General features: G+C 37.6%; 1 protein-coding gene across 1 annotated transcript in view; it reads right to left on the bottom strand.

Moving 5' to 3' along the window:
• Window positions 1–2,972: 2,972 nt before the first annotated feature.
• The window catches only part of PAXIP1 (PAX interacting protein 1), a 31,596-nt gene continuing 10,258 nt past the window's right edge, over window positions 2,973–24,310 (bottom strand). The window contains exons 4-21 of the mRNA XM_053989100.1: window positions 24,148–24,211; window positions 23,690–23,803; window positions 21,160–21,804; window positions 17,720–18,434; window positions 16,864–16,958; window positions 15,819–15,914; window positions 15,352–15,489; window positions 13,901–14,022; window positions 13,270–13,454; window positions 13,100–13,143; window positions 10,672–10,739; window positions 10,185–10,287; window positions 7,904–8,072; window positions 6,259–6,359; window positions 4,963–5,097; window positions 4,804–4,879; window positions 4,221–4,285; window positions 2,973–3,750 (exon numbers count right to left, since the gene is read on the bottom strand). Of these exons, the coding sequence (XP_053845075.1) occupies window positions 3,739–3,750; window positions 4,221–4,285; window positions 4,804–4,879; window positions 4,963–5,097; window positions 6,259–6,359; window positions 7,904–8,072; window positions 10,185–10,287; window positions 10,672–10,739; window positions 13,100–13,143; window positions 13,270–13,454; window positions 13,901–14,022; window positions 15,352–15,489; window positions 15,819–15,914; window positions 16,864–16,958; window positions 17,720–18,434; window positions 21,160–21,804; window positions 23,690–23,803; window positions 24,148–24,211 (2,947 nt within the window). The 3' untranslated portion in view covers window positions 2,973–3,738. The remainder of the gene's footprint in view (window positions 3,751–4,220; window positions 4,286–4,803; window positions 4,880–4,962; window positions 5,098–6,258; window positions 6,360–7,903; window positions 8,073–10,184; window positions 10,288–10,671; window positions 10,740–13,099; window positions 13,144–13,269; window positions 13,455–13,900; window positions 14,023–15,351; window positions 15,490–15,818; window positions 15,915–16,863; window positions 16,959–17,719; window positions 18,435–21,159; window positions 21,805–23,689; window positions 23,804–24,147; window positions 24,212–24,310) is intronic.

Raw genomic sequence — 24,310 nt, forward strand, 5'->3', positions numbered from 1 at the left:
TTTAAAAGTCTTTTGGTTGACATATTAATAAAATTTAGCCTCTTGAACTTAAAATACTCTTTGTTTTTCTTTTCGGTATAGCTTGCTACAAGGACAAACCCACTCAAAGCTGTCTGGAGTGCCCTGTTACTGATGCTTCCTCCCTGGCAGACCCAGCCTGGTCTATTTCTGACAAAACACTGCTCAAGGATCAGAGAAATGTATCCTTTTGGTGAAGGTGGGAGTATTTTCCCAAGCATCCCTCAGTCTTCACACTTGTCTGCATACATACTATGCAGGTTAAAATTCCCTTTGAAGAGCTCATCTCCTGAGGGCTCAGTCCTCCAGAGAAGGCTCCTCTATCCCACTGAGGAAGCTTCTCAACCATGCCTGTCCCTTGGGAGGAGCCTCCTGTGCTTCACGAACAGAAGGTAAGAGCCAGACTCCGACAGAGGGCGTGTGGGGATGAAACGAGCATCACCAGCCACTTGTGGAACACTGGATTTTCTGACTAAACACAAAGATGATTTATTTATTTTCTTGAGGGTAGCAAAATACAGAAACAACATGCCCACAGAGGTTGTAGTACCTCCATCCTTCCAGATACTGGGCACTTAACCTCCAGAGGTCTACTCCAGATGTATTTCTGGAAATCAGTTCCACAATTCTACTTGATGACACACAGAACAGAAAGCTGCACAGTAACAAGTGGAGACCATGTGAGCTTGACTTCCAACATATCCCTAACTGATGGAATGTCTTTGCTATTAGACATGTTCTACATTTACCTTTAAATAACTACTTTATCAGAACAGGTTTTCTACAGCACTCAAGTTGTATTATGGATCTTCTGTGACAACATGAAAAGTTATTTTTTTCCCCCGATACAGAGGACAGGATCAAAGGGACGCTTGAGTATTACAACCTTCCACTAAGGCAAAAGCATGATCCTAACAGCAATGCTGTACCAGAATACTCCATCAAAACCTTTCTCTGTCACTAATCACACACAGTAACATCTGTGCAAGCCAGTTGGCTCTGGACAGCTCCTGTGGTTCTTGAAAGACTGTTTCTTGGCAGGTTGTGTTTTTCACTCTAATTGAAAGGTTAATCAAATCAGTCATACTTGTATGTTGGCTAAATAAACACACTGTCTTCACTGATCATGAAACAGATGCATTACCACTTATGTTTCCCATGGGGTTCATTTGTTCCATGATCACATTTGGTTTTCTTCAAGCTTCTCTATGCAGTATCTGACAGCATTTTGGATAGTTTTAGTGAGCAAATTTACCTTGCAGATGCTACTGCATTCACATGTCTTAACTCTTAACAGCTCTTGGCAAAGGTATTACATATCCTCAACATTGCTTCATTGTAGAAAACGTGGAGGAAGCCAATCCTACAAGAGGCTGAGAAGTCCTCACGAGCATAAATGCATTATGGAGTGGAGCAGTCTACACTGCTGAGGGTGGAACTGCCAACACATCCAAACCCCTTTTCCCTCTGCCTCTCACCTGCACCAAGCTGTTTTAGCTCCTAGGACCCAGTGGGGCAATGTCATGGGCCTTGAGCCCAATTCTGTGCACAACTGAGCTGACTCCTGACACCTGTGTCTCTCTGAAAGCACCATTTACACTTAGTAAGACAACACATCTTTGGGAAGGCAGGCAGAAAACTTGCTGAATGTATGACAGGTATAAAATATCCATTCAAGTTAAGTTCTGTGTGCCACAGAACTGCCAAGCATTCAAAAGCTGCAACTGATAATTGTCTTAAATGAAAAGGCACTCAAAAAATCTTCCTGCCACTTGGTAATGAGTACAATGAAGAAAATCTCTTCATTCAAAGGGATTAACACAGATTTAGATCATTTCAGTATTACATTCTTAAGTGTGAAAAAAGGTGCATTTATTTCTCCAGTAAAAATAGTATTCATGCAATGTATTACAACGTTCTTTAGGGTGGGATTAACTTTATTTATTTTCTGTGTTCTGAAAGATTCAGATAACTAAACTACTTTGTTGAACTGTTGAGAGACGTGTCTCAGCAGGGCTCTTTAAGTCAGGTTTCAGAGATGTTCTCTCCTTCCACTGACAGGGAGACCAGACTTGCCAGGATACACGTCTGAACAATTTAAGTAATTTGCACCACAACTCATCAACCAACAGTTAACTCCCACTGCAGTCCCTCCTTTTTTTACTATTTTTAAAGTTAAAACACAAAAACATATCATCAGTTTCCAACCTTAGGTCACCACATTACAGACTTTTCCCTCATCTGTCTCATAATGAAAAGGAAGCTGCACTTCAGAGAGCTGAACATTACACTAAGAATAAACACAGAACCCTGACATTAATAAATAGCATTTGTGAAAAAGTACTATTTCCTTCCATCCTCACCACACCTTTGTAACCTTTCATTCACTTAAAACCACTGTGACCAAAGTCTAACATTCTCATTTATCTCACTTTGCCACCTTACAAAAGTCACACTGGTAGAAATGCCACCATTCCTGTGATCCTCAGGTAACCCACTTTGCTCCCAAAATAAAAGCCAGGCACAGGAGCAGCTCAGGACACGGACACAGCTGAGGAACCAGAGGCAGCAATAAAAGGCAACAGGCACACAGTGACCTCTGTGGGACCTCACTCATCTTGACATTTACTACCACTGTGTTCTTACAGCAGCTATTTGTCATTCACTTAAGCACTTTGTTCAACCAAGGCACTGGGAGAAAGGCAACAGAATCAGTAAATCCAAGCCACAGCACAAAAGAGATTTGAAATCAGTAATTTCACTGATGGGAGAGTGCAGATACTCACTTGTCTATACAGCATCAGAGTTGAATTGTCTTGATGATCAGAAAGAAAATAAATGCTTTTAGGATCACTTTTTCATCTACTGGAATCTAAACTGATAAAAATGGTCAAATCAGATTATTAGAACTGTGTGTGTTCCAGGAAATACCACTGAATATAGATTCAGGAGACTGTTTTTTTAATATTTATTTAGTAAAACTCACTATACAAACAGAAAGTTATCACAACAGTGGAATATGCAGGGTTATAGTTTCTCCTTCAAGCTGCTTCTCTGCTTCAGTAAAAACACATATATACATTTACAATTATTTCCCTTTAAAGCACTGGGATTCATATATTAAAACATACCTGGTAAAATAAGCTTAAAATAATTTCACATTGCTTGGAAAAAGATTTGAGTAATTTACTCTTACCAGAGTGCCATTTTTGCACAGTATTCAAAAAAAATGAACGACCACTAAAATATAGAGTAAAACATTTAAAAGTACATTTATTTCAAATGTGGGCAAAATATCAATATAAAAGAAAATAGAGTATAAGAAATAAAAATAAAGTACAAAACATCTTCATCTTTGACATCCATAATTTAATAGATAGCAAGCCCTTTTATTTTTACATCCAAATTACACTTTTGGCTGTAGTACCATAATTTATTTTAAAATGCTTAAAAATGGGCTCATCATGATACCTAAAGTGGGCTCTTTTAAAATGGTAGTATAATACAAAACATAGTAAATTATGTTTCAGCATAATAAAATTACACATCCTAAAAAAGATGCAGTTTATTTTTGCTTTCCTGCTTTAAACTGCTCATCATCCCTAGGAAAACAGCTGGAAAACAGCATCCACAGGAAGTTCTAGTTGCTTTGTACAATGGCTGAACTGCTAGATATAATGCTCCAAGGATTCCGGAGCAGTAAGGCATTTTTACTATCCATCAAGTAAATTTATATGTAAGCTTGTTAAGGAAGAACAACTGTAAGAAATTACAGCAAAATACAGATTCTATAAAAAACATGCATAAAAACACAGAGGCCTTACTGGTCCCTCCACTGCATTTATCAAACAGGGTCTATAATCTACAGAAAAAGCTGCTTCCCTCATCTGAAACTAACTGGTGTCAAATATTTCCCTTAGTGGCAAGTTCTTTTCCCATTGCCTAATAGTCTACTATTTACTAATTTATTCTACTATTTACTAATATTTACTAGTCCTTTGTGACCACTATGCCCTCCTTCTCCTTTGAAGTATTTCCTATCAAAAAGTAATTCCATGTTGAATTTCTTGAGTGTTAAACTACCCTCCTACCAAGTAAACATTACATATCCTAAAAAATTACAATTAATTAGTTCCTAATTAAGAAAAACTTTTAATAAACCATACTCCCCCTAAGCAGCAGAATGTCTTTACACAAAAAGGATATGATTCATAATCCAGTGTTTGAGTAAGCACTCCAGTCAGGACAAACTCAGCATTGTGGACATCTGGAAATATCAGAATTCATACAGTTCACACCCTACACAGAAATTCTGCCTCATTCTGCAGGTGTCTCATACCTGACACTGCACCTGGCACAATTACTAAATACAGCACTTCTTGGGGCTCTACACTGAAGTGAAAATAACTGAAGTGAAAACCCCTAACTCAGCTGATGAATACTGAGATGGTGCCCTGGTTTCAGTTAATTTTCTTTGTAGTAGCTGGTACAGGGCTGTGCTTTGAATTTAGGATGAGAATAATGTTGGTAACACACTGATGTTTCAGTTGTTGCTAAATTCAAAAGTTTATGGTGCTCTGCTTATAAAATAACTCTTAGATATATCCAGCAAACAGCTGGTTTGGATTTTTCCATTGTTTGCAGGATAGTCCCTGTATTCCATTATTAGTATCTGAAAGGTTCAAAAGATCTCTGTATCTGTATAATAATAACAACTGGGAAATAGAAAAAAAAATATCATAGTAATAGTTACACTGTTCAATCACAACAAAAGCTTATACCCACCTATGCCTCGTGCGAAATATTCTCGACATAAATGAAGGTCATTTTCACAGGAAATCAAGATTATCTCTGGCAAACTCTAAAGGAAAGAAAGTAATGGTTAGCTCAGAAGAACATGGCAAGGTATTATAAATAAATTTTACAAAGCAACACTCAACACACTTTATTCTGCTTATGTTCCATGAGTTTTCGAAAAGAAGGTTGTTTAGATAATACTTTTCCTCCTGCACACTCCACAATAGCTTTCATGGTGGAAAGACTGGGACAAATTCCAGGTGTAATGTAGAAGTATTTTCCCTAAAAAGAGAAAAGGAAGAACAAGAAAAAGCATTATTATGTTTACTGATTTCTGCAACACTTGAAGTTTTAATGTCATGTGACACTTCCTTTATACAACATGGCAGGCTTTGTAAACTGGGCTTGGGCTTATGGACACCGATGCATCAGTTGATGAGTTGTCCTTAATTACTGCTGGTGCTTGCCCTGGAGGGGCAAATGCACAATTTTGATGAATTTGAGCAGTTCAGGTGTGCCTATTTCCACATCTGTAAAGTAACAAGTGCAGCTTGGTAAGACACATAAGAACAATGCTCCTCACCCTTTGAGCACAGGGACATCTCAAGTGTTACAAAAGAAATTTTACCTTTTAATTAACACCCAATTTATTACTTTCTGACAAAAATTATTCTACCACTTGACTGAGATAAGTGACCAAATCACAAAGTAGATTATCTCTGTTTATCAGCCAGGAATAAAAAAAACCAGAAAACATCTTGCTATTTAATCTCTAAAACTGAGAGCAAAATGTAGCATTTAGACATAATAGAAGACATAGATCCTTTTACTCATTACAGGTAGAAAAAAAAACCTGTTTTAGGTGGTTTACCTCCATAAACAGTCTGTAATTCAGTTAGGCTGAAGAATCTTTAGCAATTAGATCTCCAGATACCTCTCTGCACTGTAATGTAATTTTAACCAGAGGCATGAAAACACCTTGCACCATCCCAGCAAACAGCCTGGTGGAAATGTAGTCTCCAAGGAGATTCACACTAGAACTCCCTGAGGCTGAAGGGCAAACTCACTCTCAGATTCCCATTTTTATGGGCAAGTGCTTTGACTATGAGGCTGGTGTAAAAAAGAAAAGAGAAAACAAAGAAAGAAAGTCCCTTCCATAAGTGGCTTTTTACAAGTAGCAGAGCAATGTTCTAAATTTTGTGAGGGAACAAACATATTGAGACTGTTTGGTTATCACCTACAGGATCCAGTCATTCAGAGGGTTTACATCACCCCAATGCTTAGGCAGAAAACAGGCATAAAATCAAAATGAAAATTTACAAGTGTTTCATGTTATATGCCAGCCTGCTCTACTGCTTTCAGCTATAAAACCTGTGGTCCCAATGCTGAAAAAATTAGGCTGAAAAACTCCCAAGTATTTAAATGCTGTGGTAAACTGCATACCTTGAACAGTGGAGCTACTTGTGCTCTCTTTAGAGACTCCTCTAAACTAAAGCAGAAAAGCACCTCAGCTTCAGCATCTCTGAGCACAAAGTTCTGCTCATCTGAAAAAGAAAGACTGATGATGTGGCACACAAAACACAGACATCCCCACGGCTCAGGAGGGAATCTGAGCAGAACATCTTGGTGGCAGAGTAGCTCTGAATAGCAGATATCTTCTAGAATTTCACATGATTAAAATATCCCTCTTCATTAGGCTTCTTACAAAGATGACTACCAAATACTTGGATAATTAAACTATGTTTTACACTTGCATGCCTAACAACAATCACTGTCTTATCAAGTGCCTTTTTCTAACTTATTGGAGGTACTTGCACATTTTTATTTTTTTATTCTCTGCAAAGGAGAATGATCAAGCAGAAGGATTAAGTTTAAATTCAAATTACTGTGACCACCTATGGGAGCCCAGAAACTCTCTTCAAATCCTCATACAGTATTAACAGAAACAACTTCCATCTGTTTAATTCGTTCTGTTATTCACCCAATTTTTCTTTTTTTATTACAGATGGGATTTCAGTCTTTATCTTTCCACAAAAGCTATGTCAAACACATTTCTAAATCCAATTTAATCCAAAACCTCTAAGTCTAAAAACCAAAACCAAAATAGCATACAGAGAACAAACTGCTCTTTCCAAGGACAACTCTGACAACTTTCAAGAGACAGTGTTCATACTCTTCCAAGGGACAAAAAAACAATTAAGACAATTTTTGTAAACAATTGCCATATTTTCCATCATTACAGCAAGGACAAAACTGAAACCAGCTCATTAGCTACAAATCAACCTGATTTCATTAAATAGGTAAAGTACTTCAAGTACTAGATACAACAGTCATCCTAAATCCCTCTGATTTTTTCATCTTCTAAGAGTTTTCAAATTAATCAGTTTCTCAGTTCACTGATGCTGAAATAAGGAAATTACCTTCTTGAGATATCTAAAAATGTTTACTGGTTTATTAGTTAATGATCCATAGATTCAAATCTTTACAGTGGTTGGCCAGTGATGTTATACGTTTTCTTCTTATAATTATATAAAATGCACAAAACAATCATAAACCAAATCATCACCCTTTCAGAAAGGGTGAATTAAAAAATAATGCAGCCACAGGTAAAAATCCACAAAATGGCTACCTAAGAAAGAAATACAATGCCTAACAATATCCAATCATTTAATGACCCTAACAAGAGCTTTTAAAGCATGTTTTTCTTTCATTTAAGAGGAAAGAAACTGTATTAAAATAAATGAAAACTAAATGAAACAAAATATTCTGCTGAAAGAGAACTTGTTTTAAAAAAACCACATAATTCTTGTGACAGCTTTGCTTCAGCATACTAAGACAACCTTCTAACTCAAGTGGAATATAAACTAGCTGCTAATATCATTATTTAAAAACTTTGCAAATTATTCTTCAAGAGGTGTGAACGATGACAATCAGATTTGCTGTAGAATTAAAATTTCTGCTTTCAAAAGCTGAAGTCTTTAGAAAACTGGTAAGAAACACTGAACTCAGAAGACAAAACAACAAAGTGTATTTAAATACATCAATGAACATTTATTCTACTACAGGAATTGATACTAATTTAACTTACCAACAAATTTCTGGCATTTGAAACACTCTTCTAACCACTCTGGAGTTACTATGTGCTTGACTACAGAAATTGCTGTCAGGAACTTGACAGTTCGGGTCACTTTACTGGCAATTAGATGGGTACATTTCTGGGCAGAGTCTGCTACCTCACCTCCAAGGATATACAGTTTCTGAAAGTTGTACAAAACACAAACCAGAATGCAATAGTTGTTAAAAAAATGGAGGAAAAAATAAGCTAAATACCGTATTATCACATCATTTAAAATTAAGCTCCTAATGAAACAGTAAATGTAGATTTCTGTGTTACAGTGATTCCTCTACTCAAGTTGATTTAATTTGACAGATTTTACAGCCACTGAAAATCCAGGTATTTCCAGACATAAATATCACCTGGCAAGATTGTAAACAATTTCCTGCTTCTGCAGTTTTTTGATTTTGGGTTGTGCTTTTTTTAAGCAAGGAACTAACTGTGCAATAGAAATTGATTTTTTTTTTCAGTGAACAGGATATTAAAATTTAAGTTAGCAATAATAAGGATTTATAATAATTTTGCTATTTTCTAGGGAAGATGCAGTACACACTGTAGCTACAGCAAACTTAATTTTGCTAGGCTTTTCTTTAAAGAGAAAAGCATCTCATGAAAAACACATATTTCACATGCATTTTTGATGATACTGAGCAACTATTCCCTTTTCCTTGGTTTAAGCCACCAAACTCAAACTAGCTCCTCACAGTTGCTATCTTATCAATTAAGCCAGTCATTATCTGAAGGAATGAGCAACACAATGAATGAGCTGGTGAGGCACAAGAGATTACCATAGGTGTTAGAGATAAAGAGTGCTCCCCTCATAAAAATTTCAAGGATGAAAAAATATTTGGACAGCTTTATTAACCATGTTAATTTCTGATTAAGACAAACATTTTGCACAAATAAATAAAACCCATGCCAATATCTATAAGTATAAACCTTTAACAGTTTTTATTGCATGAATGCTTGGGAATCCCAAAGCAAGAAGGCCTAAGAGTTAGTTAGGTTAGAAGGCCTAAGAGGTCTCTGGCAGCCCTGTGCACTCCACTGCTCTGATAATGATGAGCACACAGGACAGGGACAGTGCTTTTAGCTCTTCTCTATCATGCTCTGATGGTTTGCATAAAGATGACCCATGAAAATATTATTCAGTGACACTGAACATCTCCACTATTTACTTCCTTCCTGGTAATAAACACCCTGTGAACAGGACATTGCACCCCTCTGAAAGGCAAAGGCTGCTTTTCTGTGTTCACCTGAAGCACTTCTACCTGTGAGTGCAGACCTTGCAAAACTTCCACCCTGATGTGGAAGGGACCCTTTGGCCATACAGGTACAAAGATTACTCCTCCATCTCAAGAAAATGAGGAGCATCCAGCCCCAGTTAGGGATCCAAACTCTGCAAAGTTTGATAGCATCAGTGCTGCCAGGTTTACAGTCAACTTCATAAGTTTTGAGGCTGAAGCTGATTTAATTTGTGAGCCATAGCTGTTACCAAAACAGAGTCTCTGTACAATTAACCTGGTACCAACATGACAGAAAACAAGAAGTTCATACTAGAACTTTATGAGATACACTGAGAAACATTTTATGTCCCAAAATATTCAGTATCAAGCTTCAAATGCACACACTGCAAGAGAAAAAAAACTTCTGAAGCTGAAACACTTTAAAAACAAGTATAGGTGTAATAAAGAAAATATTTTATATTTTTGAGGACATCCAAGTGTGTATTTCTAAGAAATGTAGTAGACTCAAACAAGGCCTCATTTACTTCTCATTATCTGAATGTTATAAATGATGTGCATTTTAGTACAGCTTTATTAGGGAACAGAAGATCTCACACCTGCCATAAGCTTTGTCATCGGCTGTCTTTGAAGCATTTGGCACTACAGACAGCAACCCCACTAGAAGAATACTGGGTCTTATCCAGAACAACCATCACTATTTTTCTTACCTAATTTTGGTCATGAAATTTGCTAATTTAAAAACAAATGTGGAAAGGGCTTTCTTGCTTTTTAAAGCAGTCCTACAGAAAGAAAAAGCAAGTAGCACAGTAGTGTAAAGTAGTTAACTAAAGGAAAACAGCTACCAAATAAAACTCATTTCACATAAACCTGCCCTAACCTCAGGGCCGGTAAGTATTGGTTTTTATCCACCAGGAATATGCTTATCAAGTCTTAGCAGAAAATCAACATCCCTAAAAAAATTGTCAGATGTTTCAATGTAGTTCACAAGAGATAAGCCTGAAAGTCACCTTAATGTACTGTTGCACTTGCATAGGTTCAAATCCTGTGAAGAGCACCATTGGTGTCAGCTCAGGGGTGAGTTTTTTAGTAGGTGGTGGCAGGTCTTCAATCCTACAGAATATGGGAAATACAGAAAGTGAATTTTAGGCCCAAGGCTGCAGAACTGTAATGTTGAAATCAGACATGCACACTTTTGCAAGTTTCACCAATAGAGTGACCCAAATGAATGAGAATTAGGCACAACTTTTTCTGAAAAAAAAAAAAAAAAAAAAAAAAATCACCATGCAAAGAACATGAGATATTCTCCTCTTTCTGCACTCTCCCAACTCTCTTAGTTTGTTTTATTCCTGCCAGCGGAGGAACTGGCAACATCCAAAACCCACTGACAGGTTTTTCATTGAGCAAGGTGCAGGATGGCGCAGGCTGATGGGCAGCTGACACTTCTGAGGAACAGTCAATTAAGGATTACGGGCATTGACTCCTTGCTGTTCTTACCTTGCTCTTTTGGAAGACGGCTGAAGACTGGATTCATTCTGCTTTGGTTTCAACGGCAACCTCACACCCTGAAATCAGACCAGTTACATGTTTAGATCTGAATTAAAGAAGGAAATCGACTTCTAATCACTAATGAAAATTTCACCCTGCTGAATACATGGGGCACCTACTACTGACACAACAAGCCCAACAGCAAAGCTGAGCATCAGCCAAAACTTCTCCACAAACTTAGGTAACTCTGAAAGTGCACACCAAATAAAATATCATGAGACTTTCTCCCTTTAAATAACATTGTTAATTATCAATGGAAAAGCCAATGAATTAAATGAGAAGGAGACTGAAAAGCCTGTCCATTTGTTAAGTACATGGAGACTACAATATTCTTCTTGGTGCTAAATTTCACAGAATGGTAATATCCCAAAAAATACAGTTTAAACTCAAGTTCCCTAAGTACATAAACAGAAGCTGGATAGAAAGTGCCACCTCCCGAGTATCAAATCAGCCTCTAGAGCATGTGCCCAAGGGTGATCAAATGTAGCTTTTAGGCTCTGTTTGGTCTGAGTAACTTGAAACCACAGCTCCCAGGTTCAGGAGTGTGTGACATCTATTTCTTTTTAACCTTCAATACCTGAAATTTAATGAAGAATGCTAGAGGCACAAGACCAGAAAGACAGGTAGCATTGTACTAGCCTTGCTGTGGAAATGTTCCTTTGGGAGGAACAAGCCACAGGGGTTTGTTCCCTGCTCTCAGGCCAAGCATTTTTATGCTAGACAGCACATAGTATGAGCAGCTGGAAAGAAAAGTGCACACATTCACATTTTGATAGACATTTAAACTATGAAAATGCAAGACATAAATGGCATCAACAGCATCTGACAAGACAGCTGTCCTCAGAAGAAGACCCCAAACCCCAAGACAAATAGAAATGCCTGCTGTGAAGGCAGTGAAGTACCTTGTCTTCCCTGACACTTCCACATGCCCAGCATTTTCTATTACCAAACCACATTCCTGTGTGGACACCTGGACTAGATTGGTTCCTAAAGCCCCTTTCAATCTAAGTCACAAAATTCCCACCTCACACGGGCAAGAAGTGTCTCCATATAAATACAGAAGGGCAGGTACTAAATTACCCATCCAGCCCCTGAGGTCTCCATTTGCTACACAAGACAAAACATGGACAAAATCCTGGTGTGACTGACCGACACAAAGAGTGTATCCAGTTTTAAGATGCACTCAACTGCTATGTGGATGCAAAGGATGGTGGCAAGAAAACCAAAACTGAGTTAGTTAAAAGCTATTTTAAATACTAATACTGCTTACTGAATCTTCTCAAGGACTTTTTTATTTTCTAACAGCAGAATATTTGCCATCTTCAGGAAAATATGAAGACAACTAATTTTTAAAAGCATTTTGTTTTCTAAATGTGAGTTTCCTACAGGCCCATGAAACAAATCCACAAGGGTCTATAAGAAGAATGTTTCAAACTTATGGTCAGGAAAAGAGAGCTGAAAGGTAATCAAGGGACAGTGCCCTGAATCCCCATTTAAAACATTGCTACAAATTACATTTTCAGAATTATTAATCAGCTCTTTTCTGAAGAGCTTACAAAGTGACTGAGATACAAGTGATCCAAACACAAGAGGTGAGGAAAAATGCTTTTGTGCAACATCAAATGTTATCTGAAAGTCACCTGTAGTACAAGTTTACCTACATCAAGGCATACCGTGAAAAATTATCTGAAATGGGAAGAAAATTTACAATACAAAAACATAAGATAGGTGTAAGAGCTGACATGGAAACTGCAGCTTATTCTGAATACGCAGAAAACTTACATTTTGCATAGTTCACAGAATACCCTTCATGACAAAAATTTACTTCTCTTGTATGTTTTTCAAGGTACAATTTTTCATTGTTCATTCCTGCTGATTTTTCAGGGTTATCAACTACACTTTTTAGTATGCATGGTATATTTTTAAAATTTAAAATACATGGTATATATGCCCATGGTTTTAGTTTTTAGTATGTATCAGAAGGTGATATGAAGTAGTTCCACCCTTAACTTAACATTATGTATCATACACAAAATTTAGTCAATATTCTAACAAAATTCCTACTGATTTTGGGTGTTCTGTCTTAAAAATCCTTATGTGGTCTCATCTACGGAGTGTTAGGTACTGATTTAAAAAGTACTATGCCCTTTCTAAAGGTCTGATGTAGAAATTGAAGAATGAAACATCTAGCCCAAGGTGTGTCAACAGCAACTTCATTCTGTGTATCTCACTAGAATTCCTTAATTATGCAAAATTATTATTTCTCAGATTCCTCAAAATAAAATAGAACATTATCAAAAAGTACAACCAGGAGCTTCAGCACAGGCAAGGAGTGATCTTATCAAAACAGCTGTATATATACAGTAATTCAACATACCATTAGAAGTTCTGGCGACACCTTTAACGGGACTCTCCAAGCATCTAGGGAATGGAGAACAGAACAAAAATGACACCATTGCCAACTTATTTGCACCAGAGGAAACACGCTCCTACTGATGAAACAGGGACACAAAAATGCTGCAGAACAGAGGGTTTTGTGACACTTACCCAGCAGGTTGAGCACCAGGTGCTGGCTGGGACACAGCGGGTCCTGGAGGTTGAAGACGGTGTAGCGGCTGTGCTGGATCTGCCGCAGCGCCTCGAAGTTCCCCAGCAGGATGTCACAGAGCCACTGCGCGTTCACGCACGGGATCCGCCACTCCTTGGCCTTCTCGTACTTCAACCCACTGGCCCTTGGTGGGCAGAGAAGAAAAAAAAGCATTTGTATTGCAAAGAAATCAGTAAAAATAGCGATTTCTAATAATAAACCTAAAATATCAGTGGTTTTTATTGGTCTATTATTTGTTTTAACTGTGACAGAGGAGATACTCCAAAAAATGCTTTTGTTCTACATGTCAGAACAAGCCAGTATTTTATTTATGGATGATCTAACAGCATCACTTAAGAATACTATAAAACAGAAAATATTGTTTTGCCTATGTTCAGAAGGCCAAATTTATCACTTAATATGTGCTGTAATTTAGTTCAAGAAACAACATCACTAAGTTTACTGTTATCAAACTGCAGAACTGATTACAATTAACACTCTTACAATGAGCCATACGTAGCATCTCACATTCAGAGAGGCACTACTGGGAAAAGGTTGCTGAGAAAGCAAGGACTGGAGTGCAGCACTTACTCTTTACAGATGAGAACTGTATTGCTGCGACACAGGTAGCCCGTGTATTTGGCACCTGCTAGGTAGGCCATGAGCTTGAGGTCATCTCTGTCACTATCAACAAATCCTGTCACAGAGATTATCTGCAGACAGAAAGACAGTTTTAAGTAACTGAACATTGATGGTACTTACAAAACACTCCCATGCAAAATATTTTTCCATGACTAATTCTTTACATTACAGTGAAATGCACAGCATGGTGTATAAACACTCAAAGTGTGGCTTGTAGGATACAAACAGTACAACTTAAAAGTGATTTGTTTATACATAAAAATTTCAGGCTTCTAGCAGTAGCTCTGACTCAGGAAGAATAATTTTCATTCTTCTGGTCATCTTTTTTTTTTTTTTATTTACAGAGACCACAGCATTATTATGGAAGAGCTCAGAGCTAATTTGCTTTTCACAGGTCTGCCATCTTCCTTCTGCTGCTATTTACATAGAGGTACACACACAAAAAATGCTTACACATACTTGCTCTACTCTAAAAATCTGAGAACTGTGCTCTACTTTGCAATGAAGCCAAATAAACTGTGCCAGCTGATCATAGGTGGTGAACTGTAATTCCACATCTTCCATTATTATCTTTAATCCTGACAGCTTTTTGGTTTTGCCATTCTCACTTTTTCTTTAGGGAAAGGCAACAGTATTTCTGTTTAAAACTGTGTTTATTACATTGCATATTACATTTACTACTAACCACTGAGTACACACACATGTTGTTATACTCTGATTTTCCCAAATCTGTATTTTTATGTCAATCAGGACAGGCTATTAGCAAGGCCATCATCCCATATGTCTGCATCCAGCACAAAGAAATCCAATGCCAAGACATACTTTGGCATCTTGGTTTATACAGTGTAGTACATTCCAAGATGCCTCTTAATGAACTGAAGTTTTTGAATTCCACAAAATTCCACTTTCACAGCTACTCATTGCACCAGCAATGGAACTGTGACCTCCTATCCTCTGATTAGCAGCATAGACTTCCTAATTTAGGTATCTGCTAAGCACTAAGAAAAACCCTCAAAAATCCTCTCAAAATCCTGGGTTATGGTAAGGAAGCACATGCTGTTAGATGCGCTGCTGCTCTGCTGCTATAAACTGTGCAGCCTGGATTGCTGCTACCATGCTATGTGTAAGTCAGGCAATCTTTGCCTCTTGGTGTCTCAGAGAGTAACTCACAAAGGCAGGTGTTACTCCTCACCACTCTGAACTCAGGGAGATTTGCAAAGCACTGAGAAACACCTGGCAGCAGCACCACATCAACACAGCACCTTAAGATTAACAGAAGCTTTTCTTCCAAGGCAAAAGAAATGTTTAAAGCTCCGTTTCTAGCTCTGTTTTAATACTGCTCATGGAATGAAGCAAGCAATGAAGCCAGCATTCTTTTAAAGTAAGCTTTTCCTTCTTACATGTTGAGAACATGGCTTTCCTCCTGGTGGAAATGCCACTGGAAAATGAAGGGCTCGATGAGGCGGGACCATCTTCTTCTTCTTCAAGATTGCATTCAACCAGTGTGCTGTAATACATCTTTTCCTTTCTCTTAAAGCCTAGGAATACAGGCACAAACAGCTTTTAAAACCCAAATACTTTTTTTTTTTTTTTTTTACACTTTTTCTACAAATCAAACCTTGGATTTTAATTGTTTTTCTCTACATTTTAGACTCCTCTTTCTCACAGCATCTTCCTTAGTGCTCTCTGGAACAAGCCTACTACATGAACTATGAAAGTTTGTACCCCAAAAAACCACAAATCATAATGAACACGTAATGAGAAACTTTACATTTGCTGTCTAAGCATGAAGCACACAATGCAAAGCCCTGCCTTTCCAGTGATAAAATGAAAACAATGCACCAGTGCAGGTTCCCAGCTGGCTCACCTGAGCATACATGTTACTGACTTGGCTTTCACAGAGAAGGTGAGTACATCTGCTCGTGAGGGTTGGGTCCACTGTCCCACCATGTGCTTGGATGATCTGGTAAGAGAGTAAACACAGAACTTCTAGGATATAACTATTTTTACATCACATTAAGAAACAAAAAGTCTGAAATTAAAGTCCACCCTTTAGGATACTGACACTATTAGCACCACTTCACTGAAGAGTTACCCCCCAAAACTAGGTTTGTTATCTAGCTTTAGAACAATTTTGTAAACAAAAAACAAAAATAAATATGCAGCTTTTCACTGAACAAAAAGTCTATTTTTTAGAAGAAATGGAAAAAAAATGAAATAAAGATATATAAACAAATATAACCCTTCTCATGTCTTTTATTTTGTGCAGTATAACTATTAAACAATTTTTCATGAACTATTCAATTCTATCTCAGCAATAAAGACAAGTGCTGTTAAAAATGTCAACAGCTTACTTGATTATGCAAAATTGTAGGGAAAATTCAACTATAAAATCCATCAGAAGTTTCTGAAGAACATCAAAGTCCTCTTATTTAGGAAAGGATACAATCAGATTTTTCTGAAAAATAGAAGTTGGCAAAAAAATAGAAACACTCTATTCTTCCATCTTATTCACTCAGGTGGATACCTCACAGGCTACTAAATGCCAAAATTATATGCAAAAAAGAATGTTTTTATACAATCAAGTTAAAGCTAGACAGCGATGCTATATTACATTTGCTGTACTACAGCTGCCTGATTAAAGCATAAATAACTGGGAAATAGTTAAGGCTTATTTAGATCATGTTCTGATTGAAGACTTAATTCAACCAGGCTGCACACCTGAAGTATTTCTATTACTTTTTCTGGTCAGCAGCAGTTGAATAATGTTTTTTTAGTTTGTAACAGAAGAATTACACAGAAGGATGCCTAAAGAAGAGTGAACAGTGTTGAAGTACTTCCAATGGTTTCTTTTAGAATTTAGGGACTATGGCATTATGTTATAGTTTTTTAGAAACACTGCACAATCTTACCCGTTTCCAGGTCGCTAACAGCTGCTTGTCAGACATCTGCTCTGGGTAATCAGCAATTGCAAAGACACAGCCCAGTAGGAAATACTCTTCTGGAACTGAAATAGTTTGGCACATAAAGAACAATTAAATACTTAAAAGTCTGAAGAGTTAATCTCAGAACACATTTGCTACACTGACCTCCTCCTATTACCAGGTTATAAACCTCCTAGGTGTACCTCCTTGGAAAAAGTAGGATCCAAAATTTCAAAGCTGAAAGCCTTTAAGGCACAGCTCAACCCATAGTATGATTTTCTTAAGGGTAGTTTTTTTTTTCTTGGATGAAGAGGGGCTAAAGGGGCAAAAGGAAGGGTCACCAAAAAGAAAACATAAGACCACTTCCTTTTTTATAGAGATCAGCTATGAACAGCCAAAACAATCAAAAAGCTTTCAGTTCTACTATACTTCAAAGGAGGGTGTGACAATTTTCTGATACTGAATCTTCAATAATTTACTTGTATTTCTGCAATTGTAGCTGTTTGAAAGCTTCCCCCTCCCCCTCTCCCAAAGGAAAAAAAAGTTTTAAAACAATTCTGCTATGAATTTACTAACACTGTTCTGAAAGTATAGGTTGTGTGCTTGTCATATCAACTGTATATTTGAAAAGAGAATGTTCTCAGCACTCATGCTTTTCAGATTGCTGGATCATCATTAGCTATTATTTAAGTATTTGCCTAAAAAACAGTAAAACCAGTTCTGAGTCATGAGTGGCATTTCTTACAATCCCATCCTGTAAACACAGCATTACTTTTTGATATTCTACCCCACTTCATGTCATTAGCTACTCTTTTGCAGGATCAGAAGGCAATAATTTACTAACTCTCCACTGCTGGATCGTGCCCAAAAAGCGGCTGCTGCTGCAGTTGCTGCTGTTGCTGCTGGTGGTGTTGTGGCTGCTGGGCTGCAACTGGAAGCTGTAGTGCTTGAGGTGTCTGAGTTAAGTGCTGCGCTGCCTGATTCTGCATTTGCTGTTGCTGATGCTGCTGGTGCAGTCGCTGTAAGTGCTGCTGCTGCAGTTGCTGCTGCTGATGTTGCAGCTGTTGCTGTTGCAGCTGTTGCTGTTGCAGGTTCTGCTGCTGCAGCTGTTGCAGCTGGTGCTGTTGCTGCTGCAGCTGTTGCAGCTGCTGTTGCAGCACATGCTGCTGCTGGAACTGGAGCGGCTGTGGAGGGCGGTGCAGCTGCTGCTGCGCGTGGAGCGGCTGCTGCGGGAACTGGAGCTGCTGCTGGGAGAACTGGTGCTGCTGATGCACTTGCTGCTGCTGCTGCTGGGGAAACTGGTGAGGCTGCTGCTGTTGGAAAGACTGCTGAGAGATCTGGGGTTGCTGCTGCTGCTGCTGGAGCTGCATAAGTTGCTGAGGTTGAAGGTGTAAGAGAGGATGGTGCTGTTGCTGCTGTGCTTGATGTGACTGCTGCAATAAATGTGTCTCTGGTGTTAGTTTCACTTGACTAAACAGCACCACATTTGGATGTCCCTGTTGGCTATGATTTACTTGTTGTTCTAAACTTTTTGTAGGTGCTGAAAGTGATTGTAATATCTAGAAAACAAAGATTATTTTTGTGACCTTTTGGTTGTCATTCGGTTTTAAAAATATTTAAAGAACTACTGGGAAAATACAATTCCTAAAAGAAAAGAACCCTACACCTAAATACCTTGTGACCTAAACAAAAATCTTAACCTGCCTAATAGCAGAATGAAAAGACAGAACTTACACAAAGAGAAGTGTGGAGCTGCTTGTGACTCCTAATAAACAGCAATGCACATTTTAGTTAAATTTAAGATTAAAGCCCATCCCTGTATTATTAATAATTTTTCCAACAACATTATGACTATTAACACTATATTAATAATTACATTGATCAACTGCAGTATTAATTTTAAAATCACGCTGGCCCATTAAATTCAGTTCCACAATCCTATTTACACTTAAAAATTGTTAATGATACCTTCATTAATTAGTGCTGTTTGAAACACTTATTCTCTTTTGAACCAATTCAGGAATATATAGCTTGCTTTTTAATCTCAATACCAAAAAAAAAAAAAAAAAAAAAACCACATTGATCTGCTGAGCACTAAGGGTTTCTTGGGAAAAAAACCCAAAACAAGCTAACCTCCTTAAGAATACTAGATTTTAGGTTTATAGAGTGCTGAAGTAATCTGGAATTTGATTTTATTTTTAAATGTATAACCCACTGTTAAGAGAAAAATCATTTCACACTAAGCAGACACAAGTTAGGAAGCAAATTTTTATGCATCAGAAAAAGGAAAATTAGGCAAAGTTCTAATAGAGTAGGATGAGTTCTACATATTTATTAAAGTATTTTAATATAAACTACCTATTACAAATCAGAAGGAGCAATAGGAAATTCTAGACTTGCCATTCATTAAGTCTTTTAAACATGAAATCAGCTTTGATGAATCCTGCAAAGCTTGTTTCCTTCACCCTCACTACTTCAACACACACAGTGTCAGCGACGTGCGTGTGTGAGAGAGGAATCAAAGCCCATCACTAGAGCACAAAGCCAATTACTGTATCCTCTCAACCATCCATCAACTCTCCATCAGAGGTGGCTCAAGTGTTTTCACAGTGCACATCAAAACATCTCAGATGTAATCTAAATAATTCTGATTATTATTCCGTGCTGGTATCGCACACATGTGCAGCCATGACTATCACTGCATCACCCATGTCTCGGCAGCACCACAGTAGAAACATTCAATAACTAAAAATAACAAACACAAAAAATGTTTCCATGGCTTGGCGTGAGGAGCTTCTCTCCACAACAAGTAGCAAAAGCCAAAATTACAGAAGCTTCAAGACATGGACTTCAAAATAAAGGGATAAAATCTTCAAAAGCATTCTATGGCTATATCCAGAAAGTAACTATGTATCTGTAAGCACCCAATGATAGATTTTGCTACTTGGCAGAAATCTGAGGTTCAAACTAAACACTAACTTTCCAAGAATGTTCACTAAGACTTGAACTCATTATTCAGGGCAGAAAGTAAAAGAGAAGTTATAGGGGGAAAAGGTACAACTGGTATTCTTCCCTCTAGGAAGCAGATTCACAATTCTAAGATGCAGAGCCTTTCTGCACATGCTGGAGCTGGCCCAGCAGCCTGAGAGAGTGCTTGGTACAACCCTTGCACATCACAATCCAGCCCCTGCTCCAGCAGATTTTGGGTGAGCAGAGACAAGCCAAAGCACACAACCACCAGTGCCCTGTAGCTCTGCAAATATTGCTGACAGAGAAATACTTCCACAGGGACACCACTGATGTGTATTTGACAGCACAGTGACTGGGCTGCAGAGCATATGGCATACCCATGCTGGCCAACTGAGCAAATGCCTGGCAGTTCTACTCAGGCCTTGCCCAGAAGTCTGAGCCCTTAAACAATTCAAGGCACTGAGAAGAGGAATCTAATCAGATTTAAAATAAAGCCTTTATTTCCATTTTGTATTCAGATGTCATATAACCAGCACAGAATCAACATTTCTGAGTGACTCCACACTGTGTGTTTAAGTTCTGGCTGGAAGCCTCTATACTACTCTGGCACCTTTCAAAGTTTTACCATCAGATGAACATCTAAGGAGAGGCACCAATGCAATTACTGAAGTAAAAGAAATGTGCAACATTTACCAGCACCTACTTTACTAATACTCCCTTCCCACAAACATCTAAGAATTTCAATGCTGCAGGTGCAGCATGCTCACTTGCTTTCTATTTTCTTGTAGAAATACATTCAACACAAGAGCTGGAATTATTTCAACCACACAAGTGGCATAAGAAAGTGTAAGTTACGACTTCTCCATCATAATATGCCCAGCAGAACAATGAAGTATAGAACTGAACCTACTGTGGAAACAATCAATTCCACAATTTCATGTGTTTATAGCATAAACAATTCCTTGCACTGAGAACTTAGAAGGATAGGAAACCAGGTTTCCTAAACTAGCAAAATAATTCTAAATTAATGTTTTTCCCTCTCTTACAAAGAAGTCCTTACTGAAAATCTAAACCATGCTGTAGTTATACATAACTTTACTCTTCCAAATGTTTTTTCCAAATGCATTCTGTGAACCTGCTAGAAATTAAATAACTTATTACAGGGAAATTATTAATTTGGCTATAATTTTAAGTAATAAGGGGAAGTATTAACTTTGGGTATTTCAAGAACAGCAAAAGGAAACCGAAGATCTTGGACACTATAGTTCCTAAGAAAAAGTCCAATAGCTTATAAATTAAAAATCCAACACTTACATGTGCTACATTTGATGGTCTATTAATCTGCTGAATATCAGCACTATTAGTAATATTCCTTAACGTCCGCACGGCTGGACTCCACGTGGCCATCATTTCCTGGCGGTCAGAACTTTGGGCACCTTGGACTGAAGCCATGAGGTTGCCTCTCATATCAGGAGGCAAAATGTTACCTGGCACTGGTGGGACATTGGCACACAAATTAATCAACCCAGAGTCCTTCCCTTGAGGCAACCTACGCTTTGCTGCAGATGCCTGTGGGACTTCAGCTGGTGTCCAGTTCAAATTCCTTTCTTGCTTTTCTGGAGAGGAATCGGAAGAATCATCGAACATCAGTTCCCCTTTTGCCTTATCAGCAGGAGTAGATTTTGGTGAAAAAGCTTGATCACCCAAAGGTGATCCTTCTCGAGAAGATGCTGGGCTTGATAATTTTTCATCAGTACTAGCCTCATTTTGTGAATCTTGTTCTTCATTTTCTGCTTCTTCCTCCTCTTCCTCCTCCTCCTCCTCTTCCTCCTCGTATATAATTAAACGAGGATGATAAGGAGTCTCTTCTTTTTTACTCTTATCAGCTATAGAATCCAGTACCCAGTCTGGGGTCACAATTTTAATGCTGTCCCGTTTATAAGCACATTCATATTTTTCCTGGGGGGGGAAAAAAAATTATTTAAAGACAAAAACAATCCCAAGTAAGTTCTTTGAGATCTGGGCTAGAGCACGGAGAGGGAGATTACAAGGACACTGTCCAATACCAGAGAGTGATCTCACCCAAATCCAACAGGACTTATACTGTGCAGAACCACAAGTTCCGAGAGATTAAAACAAAAACCCCCAAATTCTCCACATTTACACTATAAAGGACTCAGAAGACACAACTGCAGAAGATGAATGCCTTCAATTGCAAAATTCTTCTTTAACCCAATCACCAAAATATTCCAACCCAGCAGCGAGGAACATCATGGTCAATACCAAAAAGCATGTGATTTTAGGAGGACATTAAGGCAAGTCTAAATACAGTTTATGTTTTATCCACTCTAAGAAAAAAGTAAAAAAACCCCAGTCCCACTATGAAAATGCGTTTGGGGAAAAAGTCAGAATTTCATAATGAAGTAGAGACAAATATTTAAAAATTGATCACTGAAGAAAAGCACTTCAGCAAGAATACAGCTTAAATCTTAAAGCTTCACTGTTTCCTTTCCTAATAAATAGAATAGACACAAAATCAGTGTCCTATTTATTCTAATATCTTCTTTAATGGAAACCCCTCACATACATCAGAACAGTACAGAAAAAAAACCTTTCTTTTGAAAATTTGAAACTTATTTCAGGATCTAATATTTAGAAATGATTGAGCTGGTATTTTCTTTTATGTCAAACAACATAAATTAACAACAAGCACATTCAAAGGAAATTAATTTTGTGATTCTCTGAAGTGATTTCCTACAATGAAACTGTCATTCATACACAATAAAGAGATTGGAGGTGAAATCAAGTTCATTTGCTGACACAAGATTTTATTATTTCCTTCTGGTGAGAATTACTAACAATCTTGTTTTATCATCCTGTATCTAGTCAGAGCAATCATGTAGGTTTTCCTAGTGACAGAACTGTTCTTGTTACAAACTGCTGCAGTTTCCCTTGTAGTGTATCAGAGCAGCAGGACTGGAAGCAAAAAGTAATAATCCCATAAAATTGTTCCCATTAAACGACTGTGTGCATTAAAATATTTGTATCCTACAGAGAGAGAATGCTAAAACTTAAGTTTCTTGACTGGCAAGCTAAAGACAACATCCTTTGTTCTAAAAATCTTATTATTTAAGCTTTTAAGTAAGCTATTAAGGTATGATTCTTAATATATTTCATTGGTTCATTTCCTTTCAAAATTTTAGGTAATTAAGTTTTGCCCAAGCATTATATTTTATTGTGATGAAAGGGATAACTAGAATGGTGTTCAATACACCCTTCTGAGCAGTCCACAGAAGAAATATCAAGTACTTAATAAAAAAAAAAAGAAACACCCCATAAAACCAAAAACCAACACACACACAAATTCACCAAAAAAGAACCCAGCCCTACAAAGGTTCCTATATCTTAAAGAAGGAAAAGCATTCCTTTCCCATAGCCGCACTTTCTCTTCTCCCAGTGCCAGCCCATGTTTTATTCTTCAATATTTCAATTTTGTCCTTTGTTTTTCTTCATTGATTCTGTATCTGTGGATTTATAATATAATCACAATCACTAATGACTGTGACATATCAAATTTAGGCTAAGACAAACAAGATAAAGAATAAAATTCTTTATTCAAACAGGAATTCAAATACCAGTGTGAAATTGGACATCTTTTAAATTAATCAAGCTTAAAGCCATGCAGAAAATAAGTGCAAACTGAATAGCTGCAATGCCTAATTTTGCTGAATTTAGCTGTTAATCAACAGTGTTAAGAATTCTAACTTCAGGCAGATGAAAATTTTTGACTATTTGAAAGCAAATGAGAGCTACAAGAAGAATTGTACATGTAATAAACTCTTACCCCCTTTGGCTCAGGCACAATCAAGTGAGTACATTTCTTATTGAGGCTCAGCTGGCAATTCCCTCCATAAAAAGTAATCAAAGCCCACAGCGTACTTCGGTCTTCAGATGAAACCTAAAAGGAAGGCAGAAAAGCCTTTTAGCTCTGTGCACCCAGCTGTCTTCAGCTGGAAGAATTTTAGTAATCCACAGCACACCATTTACAAGGCTGGCTAATGTATTACTTGTAACTTTTAAATACCAAATAAGCAAGAACGTAAGAGAAAAAAGGGTGACAAAGACACACAACAAGAAAAACCACCAAAGAGTAATTTTTAACCTGCACAGAGATAGAGAAAACAAACAGTGAAAAAAAGGCATAGTACAACAGAAAAACTGGTATCTCTCCTCCAAAAAAAAAAGCAAGCATCCCACATATAATGCACATTGGAGTAGACTGAAATATGGTTCACTTCTTACCTGAGAGAGACAAGCAGTGACTCCAAAAAAGATCTGACATGATTCTGGAGAAAAGCCATTTACACTGGAAAGCAGGTGTCAAGGATGCAAAATAATTGGATGAGTTTCCTGAGGAACATTAGAAGGAAATTAAACAGTCTATGCAGTACTTCTCAGATAATAT

This window comes from Vidua macroura, chromosome 1 (assembly GCF_024509145.1).
Source record: "Vidua macroura isolate BioBank_ID:100142 chromosome 1, ASM2450914v1, whole genome shotgun sequence".
Lineage (NCBI taxonomy): Eukaryota > Metazoa > Chordata > Aves > Passeriformes > Viduidae > Vidua > Vidua macroura.